The sequence below is a fragment of the Opisthocomus hoazin genome, chromosome 3 (genome assembly GCF_030867145.1).
Source record: "Opisthocomus hoazin isolate bOpiHoa1 chromosome 3, bOpiHoa1.hap1, whole genome shotgun sequence".
In the NCBI taxonomy this organism is placed as follows: Eukaryota; Metazoa; Chordata; class Aves; order Opisthocomiformes; family Opisthocomidae; genus Opisthocomus; species Opisthocomus hoazin.
The window spans coordinates 87,823,430-87,832,958 of NC_134416.1; the positions used below are offsets into that span (position 1 = coordinate 87,823,430).

The window sequence follows — 9,529 nt, forward strand, 5'->3', positions numbered from 1 at the left end:
GATCCTAAGCATTGAATTTTTGATATATTTTATTTCTTAGTGTAGGTAAAGAAATATTAACCATGACTCATTGCACTTTTCCTGTTCAAAAAGAGTTGAATAAACTTAACAAATGTATTAGGTAGATGATAGAGCTTTTTAGAAATTATCATGACATACTGTGACAAATATTTTGCTAGGATCTAGAAGAAATAGCTTTAAATCATATTCCCATTGCCAACTCAAAGGCAGAGAGATGGAAAACAGTGCAGTTCATAGAGGGAACCTCGATTCATATTTTCTTCTGAATACTCATTATTTAATTAAGATTAGGAAGATAAACAAGGGGATTGGGTAGCTATGGGAGTTTGATGATCAATTAAAAAGAAAGTTTTTCTCTCTATCTGGGTCAGCATAAATATGGACTGGTAGTGTCTGAGTGCTGTAATATTATGGTTACTTGATACTTTACACAAAGCGAGTTTTCTATTTCATGTTATTTCTTAATTTAAGTGCCCACCTCAGAAAAAATTGCTATCCCAGGCATCACCAAGGGTTGGATCCAAGAAACAAACTATGAGCCAGTCCTCCTCCTGCCTTCTGAACTTTAGCTTTAACTGCTTCAGCCCAACTGTAAATCCCTTCCAATCTGCCACAAAACTCTGGAAATGCCTGATGTCTTTTGGTTGGCAGTTTTTTTCATTACACTTTTTCAGACACTTTGATCTCTTTTGCACCCTCCCAAATACCTCAGCTGTGGCTGGGTGGCTCCCGTGCCTCCCAGGGGTGATGAATGTCATTGCTTGGTCCTTGTTGCTGCTGGGATGGCTCCCCTACACCTGCCAGAGCACATCCCCGTGGGGCAGCTGGGGAGGAACAACCTGCCCTTTCTCTTGGTGCGTTCCACAGTGGCTGCAGTCCCCACCGGACTGTGGGAAGGTGCACAAGGAGGATCTGATCACCCTGACCACACAGCTGCCAGCTCTGCTGGAGCAGAGCTGGGACTGGAGCCAAGTCGTAGCCCTTCCTGGGGAAACGGTGTAGGTGGTGATTCACCAGGCTAGGGAAAGAAAATCAGTGCCAGCATTTGTGGAGATAAATGAGTCCCCTTCCCTGCTTTAGGGAATCCTAGTGAACTTCAGCTGAAGCTGTCCAGGAGCGGGAGGGTTTGGTTCCCACTAACCAAGGAGCAGTGGTTGAGGGAGTGTTGCCCATGACACAGCTGCCACGTGGAGAGCTGAGAGATCTTGCTTTGAGCTACTTTGGTCATGTCACCTTTGTAATCTTGTATGTGTGATGTTTCACCAGGGCCTGGAGGATTTGTTGTGTCCATCTCACGCTCTCTGCTGGGACTACCAGCAAATTATACCATATTTTAAGGCAGCCATGTTGTCTCTGCTTTAATTTTACAGGGTTTAAAAGAGGTACGTTAAAAGATATGCACACAGGCTTTTGTAATATGTTTTTGTAGTCTGTTTTTATACTCTTGTAATTTTGATTTTGGCAATAAGCAGGATGCTTTGTAAATAATTTTCCCAATGCCTTCGTTTTCAACAGAGATTCCTAAACTTCCTTCAAAACAGCCAGATATTTGTGAAAAAATTTAGAGATTTGGAAGAAAGAAGAGACTTCAACAGCCAGATAAGGAGCCTTCTCCATGGGATTTTTCTCCATTGACTATTGGATTGTTTCACTACCAAAATATTTTTTGACTTTGAGGCTTGATGAGTGTGGAAGGGGAACGTAATTTTACACTGTTTAGATGACAGTATATGGGATACAGTAGGAAGCCTCCTTATGTATTGGTAGCATTGCATGCACATTTTATGAGGATCTCAGGGACATCAGTAGCAAGCACGAGATGTAGCCTTGAATATTCAGCGAGATCTCTAAACAGTGCAGGTTAGGGGGAGAAGTTTATTTTCCAGAGTCTACAAACTTCAGCAGGGTTATTGTTTTCAGGCTTTGCACAGAGAACACAGTCCAAAAAGATGTGGATGCTGGCTTCTTGGTGGACTGACTTTTTCAGCTTGCTTGCTATGGAAGAGTAAAATAACTTGAGGCTCTCCAGCTTCATGCTGGAAAGGTGCAGAGCCATGGGGGGAGAGGACTGCTTGTGCAAGTTAGCCTCCTATGCGTTGCAACATCTGAAAATGTCTGTCCTTCTTACCAAACATTTAAAAACAGCTGTGGTGATACAAGGTCTCAAGATCTGGAACAGTTTTGAAGCAGGGCGAGTTGTGTTTCTCTGGTAGTCTATGACTGACTGTTTTGCACGTTACATTTTGTTGTGCGTGCACAAACACACTTACACATGCACATATGTATGCATATATGTAACTGTGTTAGGTGTAGTAAAAATAAGGACTGTAGCGCACAACCTTTCGCAAATAGACATTGTAACAATTAAGCCTTTAAAACAAGATTAGTACTCAGTTTCCTTGGAAATAATGGAGTAAACATATGGGAAAAAGTTATGGAAAAAATAACGGAATAAAGTAACGATAGCTGAAATTCCAAATTGCTTCTGATAGCCTAAAGCCAGAAGACCTAAAGCAAACCTTTGAAAAACTGCGTATTTATGGCTTTTATTTCCATGTCCTTTCTGTGCATTCAGAAACAAAATGTAGGGGTTGTTTTTTTTCTTTTTTTTTGTTTTTGGCATGTGGGACTCAAAGCACCACAAGGAAGTCTCTCACCACAAGAAACAAAAGTTGCAAGCCAGGATTCATGAACTCTTTCAAAGGTATGTCAGATAAGGGCTACTTTGTACTTCTATCTAATGTGCTTTCCTTCCAAAGGTCTTCCAGGGCTTTACACATATTAATGAGTGGAACTTCTCCCAAACAAAGGACCTCAGGCCAAGAAAAATTAAGCCTGTGCTTTTGAAAGAGGCCTCTGTTTTGGATTCCTCCATTTTCAGCTGTCAGACTTGGGCTGTAGTTTTTAAGTGCTACACAAAGTGCACTTTGAAAGGTGACCAAATGGCTTCTCCTGGTGCCCTTCATCCCTGCATCTGAATTACCCTTACAGAGCGAAGGAAAAGAAGAAATGGAGCAACATTTTAGTGATAAAGATAGAGGTGATGTTCAGATAAACACATGCATCAGATTACTTGCCAAGAAATTAATGGAGGAAATAAATAACCCTCATGGATACAGCCAAGGAAGCTGTGCTCTGCTATGACAGCTGATGAGCATCCTGACGTGCACAAGAGAGGCCTAACTTCACTGAATAAATTATTCTCTTGGATCTAATACCCAGCAAAAGGGAAAGGAGAAAAATAATGCAACCCAAGAAGAGATCAAATGTGGTTATTTAAGTGTTTGATGTTCAGTAATGAAAACTGTTTACCTTCATAATTGTGTATTAGCAGCTAATAAAGGAAATAGATACAGTAGTTTAAAAGTAATAAAATCAACAACAAAGTGTATTTAATTTTAAATTGAATTGCAAGCAAATGGATGTCCTAATGAACCCCTGTGTCAGTGCAGCTCTAACCAAATTAAGAGAAATAATTTCCATCATGAGAAACTAAATAAGTACAAAGTTCCAAACAGACCATTTTTCCTGAGGAGAGAAGTTAAATTCTCAGATGTTTCAGCTCTACAGATAGCTGGAGACATTAAAGAAACACCTTCTGTTGCTTCTATTTACGACAACTGAACCCAAGTTGACTTGACTGCAACTTAAGGATAAAACCTCAAACATGGTTGGCCCTGTGCTACTTCTATTCAATTCTTAGCGCTAAAATTTTGTCCTTAGTTCTCATCAGTCCTGGTTTGGGAAAAATTCCTGTGTAAGTGTTTGGGACTAGTGTCTATACAGACCTCTCAGCTGATTTAGCTATTGTCTGGGCAATTGCACAATGCAATTCTAGTGGTAGAGTACTCTGGAATGCAGCTTAGCTATGTACCAATGGTGATTTTACTGTGGTAAAAGTGTATGTACGTTTCTTAAAAAAAAAAAACAAAAGCATAAGCAAGGCCTGAGTAGAAACCGATTTGTAGCAATGTGCCAGGACCTTGGAGACAGTGGGATGTTTAGCGAGATTAATGGTCTCTGTAAATAGTTTTCTTGATAAAGAACCATGTTAATTGTACAAATATGGAGGCTTCTTACATTACCATCTACAATGCGAAAGAGGAAGACAGAATGAAGGCTTTGGAATTCAAAAATGTTTTCTGTGATTCTTTTATTTTGTTTAGGTTTTTTTCGAATGAACACCAAATTTTAGCATTTTCTTTTGTGGCTAAAATCTTAACTGAATACATGGCAACCTAAGAGAGCCTGTCCTCCGATTGCCTGTGTTGTAGATGCGTAAGCTAATCCTGAATTGCAACTATACCCAGTGCAATGCTTTCTCCTTGGTCCACATGACTTCTCTCAGTACATTGCAGGCAGCTCCCTTGACCTCCAGGGTGTCAAGTGGCTGGACCACAGTCACGAACAGCCCACTCAACCTCCAGTTCCTGAGAGCTACTGTGTTTTTCTCTGTGCTCTGCTACCTGCCCCAGCTCCAGCTGCAAGTGTGGCTGGAGCATCGCCAGTGCTGACATGGCTGACTGACCTTCCTCAACCTTTTAAAACATGTTGTGGAAGCAAGAGCTGAAGTGTTTTGAAGCCAACAGAATGTTGGTTTTGGGGAGGCCATTTCTATTTAGATACTGGTGCTGAGTAGGGACAGAGGAATTGCTCATGGTTCTGTGTCTATTGAAGATGGGATAAGATGGGATTGCTAAAGCATACAGCTTTATAGTACTTATTGTAAATTACTTTAGTTTTGCATTTGCTCCTGCTGTGCTCTAGGAACAAGACTTCATCCATAGGGTACTGGTGCCTTTTGCACATCCAGTGCACTAAGGGCAGTGCTGGGGTATCCAGTGTAGGGCTGTTTTACAGGGACCTCTGCTTAAAAAACAAAAAAACAAACAGTCTTTGAACTGATATAATTATCCCCCCAAATTAACTACACAAGAAGTTAACATATGAGTGCCAAGGAAGTTTTAAAGGTTCACATGCAGCCAAAAATTCATGTATCTTCATATATGTGTGTGTGTATATATAAGACTTACATAATTTGTCAGCTTTTTGGTGTATTTAAAATAAGATCTTTCAGAAGATTTATAAATGCTATAAGATTTGTATATAAATTTATAAGATTTTTTTGAACATAAACAGGTTTTTATATGTGACAGGATTTATTTCAGTGGTTTAAAGCAACACAATCCCTAAAGAACCAATGTTTTCCAAAAACTCATTCCAGTTTATCGAAGCTGTCATTTGGTCCTGAAAGTGTCATCAGAGATGATGGCTTCCTATTTTAATATTCTTAACGTGGAATCTGAGCCCCAAGACCAGACAGAAATGATTATTCATGGGCAGTGAAACTCTAGGTTCCTTATGTTAACCTGTGGCATAGACTGACAAATATTTGTCGTGTTACTGGGGCTGTGACTGCATTTTTCGTATGCCGCTTTTTGAAGCCTTATCATTTCTCTGCTTAGTGCCCTGGTGTTTCTCCTGGGTGCTCTGCAAGACTTATGCTATATTCAGGGAAAACATCAAACTGCAATGTATTTTCACTGCCAAGTACTTTCCGTATCTGCATTGAAGTTCGTTTCTTTTTAGTTCTTCTTCCCTGTTCCCTTTCTAACTGCTGCAGAGTGGGACATCAGCTGTTGAAAGCAGAAAAGAATGAATGTGAAGAAGAAATGGTAGCCAGCTTTGGTAACCTTGCAGATGTGAATACTGGATTAAATGGACTAGCAGGACCTCGTGGGAAAGTGAGGTTCTCTCTGAGTGCTCTTCTCCCTGACGTGAACTGCTAAATGACTAGATCAATTGGATTCTGTTATTATTTTATTTTCTTTTCATAGTTTAAAAGGATAGAATTTGACAGGTTTCAAAACATGCTTTCCAGCAGAAGTAACCACATGCTTAAAGAGAATGTCTAAAGCTATTAATGATGAATCATTTGGGCATGGCAAGAGTTCTTCAAAACAGTTTGTCAGCGCTGGCCAAGCAAAGTCTTTCAGCAGGAGATGAGAGAGCTATGCCACCATGCAAATGAGACAGACTTGAAATATGATGAATCTTCTATCTCCTTTTCCTACTCGACTGACACTCGCTTTGAGGAAGGTTGTAAATGCAAGAGAGATTGTGGTATAATTCCTCAGACTGGCGTTTCTGCCCCCCAGTCACTATTCGATTATCTTCCAAATTGCTGTGTTTCAGAGAGATAAAGATTTTTTATGGCTTGCTGACTTGAAACAACCAGAAGAGCCAGAAAAGAGATGGCTAACCGGCCATGCATAGTAATTCCATTGGTAAATGACAAAATCTTTGTTTGTATGACATTTCCAAAATTACTACAGAAGATGAATCTAAAATACAAAATGTCACATTTGGCATGCAAAACTATCACAATATATTTCAGTAAAAAATTCATAGAGGCGTTTAATTTAGAATGTGTTTAATAACGAAGTCTGGCTGCATCAGTAATCCTGCCTTGAGGTTTAAAAAGATTGTCTTATTTATTCACATAATGTTAATTTTTTTATATATGATTCAGAAACCAAAATTATTAAGGTTAAGTCTTCATTGTTAATTAAGATTTTCTAATTAAGTTGAAAATAATTGTTATTCAGATTAGTTGTTAAGTATGGTTTGTGCTGAGAAACAAAAGAAGTTTTGCAAATTCAACTGTTTAACTGCTTAATTTAATTCCAGAAGCTTTCTATCTATATGGAAATATGCTATCTCATCCAAAATAAATCCAAGACAGGATTAAAGAAGAGATTATTAGCTACTGTAGGCTTAAACTGTGAGACTACTAAACCTAGTAGTCAAGGTAGCCATTTGATTCTGAAGTGTGGCAGAGGTTCTTGTGTCACATTGCACTAAAAGAAGACAACATAGCACTAGTGTTTCCTTCAAATAATGGAAGAAATTTATTCCTTGGGGGGAAAAAAAATATCACTGCTGATTTGAAGCACTAAATAATTAGTTGTAGCAGAAGCAATTTTATCCATAGAAGTCAACACAGGAGCTAAACTGGAACTCCCTGTTATGTCTTTGACCCTGCAGATTGCATTTGGGCAGCACTGAAATATCCGTTGGCATAAATGGATAGACTCTATGCCTTCAGACCTGTAAGGATCGTACTGCTGCGTCTGTTCCCCTCTGCCAGCCTCCATGCTAGGAGCTGCATGTACAAGGAAAGCACCAGAAAGGCATTTCTGATACGCAGCACAGCATTTATTCCATACTAAACATTCTGTAACTCAGACAACATCTTGTCAACAGCAAGCAGCAGATGTTTCCTTTTGTCTGGACTTGGAATAAAGGTGCCTGTAGGGAGTTGTTGTTAAACTCTACACGTGTTGCACTTTGATTACTATTTTTAAGAGAAACAGATTATATGATAATCAGAAGGTGAAAGGATAGTCTGCATATTACACAGCACTAATAGCTTTGGCAAGGCTAATAGTTACTATAAAAACATGGCATGCCCTGTCTTTCACTCTGTGCCTGCAGCTTGCTCATCACATCATGTATTGTGCCTGTGTTGCAGAGCATGCAATGTTTTTGAAGGTGGTGTTTTCCAGTTAATTCTGCCTTATTATTGCAGACTAATGGCTTCTGGTGTCATACTTCAACAGCTCCACCTTATCCCAAAGGATGCCGAACATTTTATTGGTAGTATTTGTATTATTTTTGTTATCTGACATCTCAGTAACTTTTGGCAACCTTGATTGCAGATTCTCTGTTAGCAATCGGTAATTGCAGGTTGAACAAGAAGCACGTTGTCTGCTTTATGATAGTTATTTTCTTGAAGAAATTTGTTCTTGCTGATTGTATGTTTAAAGTCGACTGAACCCAGGTCAGTAACTCGGAGCCTTCTCCCTAGGTTGACTGCTCCAAGACACTGCAGCGGATAGAAATTCACATCAAATGCCTGAGGGGAGTCAAAGACAAGGTCCCCAAAGGCCGCTACACCCTCAAAGTTTCTGTTCTCAGCCGCTTAGGTGGTGCCTCACTCGAGTGGCCCCACCTGAAAGAGCAGCCTCAGGCCAGGACAACGCTGCCTGTTAGTCACGATGGAAACTTCTACAACACTGAAATCTACTTCGGACAAAGTATCCAGACAGTAAGCAACACTTCTTAAATATGCTGTCTTTGCTTTGAAAGTTAAAACACATCCGCTCTTTTCCTTCAGGCTTATATATTTAATGCATTCCATCATGTTCATAATTTATTTAATAATTTAAGGTGTAATTTAGGAAGGTGCAGTTTTTTTTCCCCTAGGTTAACCCTCATCACTCACTTTAAAAGTGCCAAATATACACTACATCATGTAGTGTTGTCAGTTAATTTTTAATTTTACTTTTGTTCTCTCTTATCTATGCCGCTTGTCAGCTATGTAATTTGATTTCTGTAAATTAGCTTTAGAATAATAAATGAACGAGTGGGTGTATGTAAACACATGAATGCCCAAATGCTTCTGTGAGTTTTTAGCTCTATTGACCCCATTTGCCAAAAAAGCAGCATTTGGATTATTTTGGAAGGAGCCCAAACACTTGAGGCTCTATTCTGTCTTTTGCGACTGAGGCACGCATATTTTCCTGCCTAAGCATGCTGTGCGTGGCAGGATTGTTGTGTGTCAGTTGCTCACTGTTGTAGCTAATGCCTAGTGCTGGTTGAAACATTGGTCTCAGATAAACTCTCTGGCATGTGAAAACTGCTTTACGGCTTGAAAAACAACCCCCACCTTTCTGTGTGAGTTTTTTGTGTGTTACAAGGTATTGCTAGAATGAGAAAGGAGAGTTTTTTCCATTTTCAATTAGCTATTTTGCAGTATGATCTGAAGGGTGGATTTTCTCCTCTACCTCTTCCATTGTGCAAAGCATTGTGTAGATACAGAACAAACAGGCAGCCCCTACCCCGAAGAGCTTTCAGATACAGCAACTTTTACGTATGGAACTGATGCTTTCAGTTACTTGCAGATAGGTCATTTCAGCTGTTGGGTTTGTGATATATGAAGTGCTGCTAAGTTACATTTTCTGCTTTTTAATTGTTTATCATCTTTAATGGATAATGAGCAGTGTCTGTAAATACAACCGTTGGTATGAAAAGAATTGCACATATAGAGAGGGAAATTGTGAATGTGACTGTCACGTGATGTTAAAACAAATACAGGTATCTGTCAGAGAAATCATGGATCCGGGATTCCTCCCTAGGCAGCACACACACATCCAGCTTCCTGCCTTGAAGACAAAGTACTGTCTTAGGGTTCATTGAAAGAAGTCGACTACGGGCAGTACAACTCTGGCATGGCCTGCCTCTTGCTTTCAGCATCGTGTTTCCCCTGGGTCTTGCTTGCTGCTTTTGCTCCTACCTGGGGAATGTCCCCTGTTCAAAATGGCACGTCGCTTTTCTCAGTACTAAGCAAGAGCTAGTTCAGACTGACTTGTCTTTTGTCCAGCTGCTCCTCAACTCAAGGGAACTCCTGACGTTGATTTGCGAGGAATACGTGCAAAGTCCACGT

The 9,529-nt window shown here is 39.9% G+C and overlaps 1 protein-coding gene across 1 annotated transcript in view; it reads left to right on the plus strand.

Annotated features, from left to right (window-relative positions):
• LOC104326785 (orofacial cleft 1 candidate gene 1 protein homolog) overlaps positions 1–5,936 on the plus strand; it is a 65,999-nt gene extending 60,063 nt beyond the window's left edge. Inside the window, exons 8-10 of the mRNA XM_075417260.1 lie at positions 2,658–2,725; positions 5,645–5,765; positions 5,859–5,936. Coding sequence (XP_075273375.1) covers positions 2,658–2,725; positions 5,645–5,765; positions 5,859–5,936 — 267 coding nt within the window. The remainder of the gene's footprint in view (positions 1–2,657; positions 2,726–5,644; positions 5,766–5,858) is intronic.
• Positions 5,937–9,529: the final 3,593 nt, after the last annotated feature.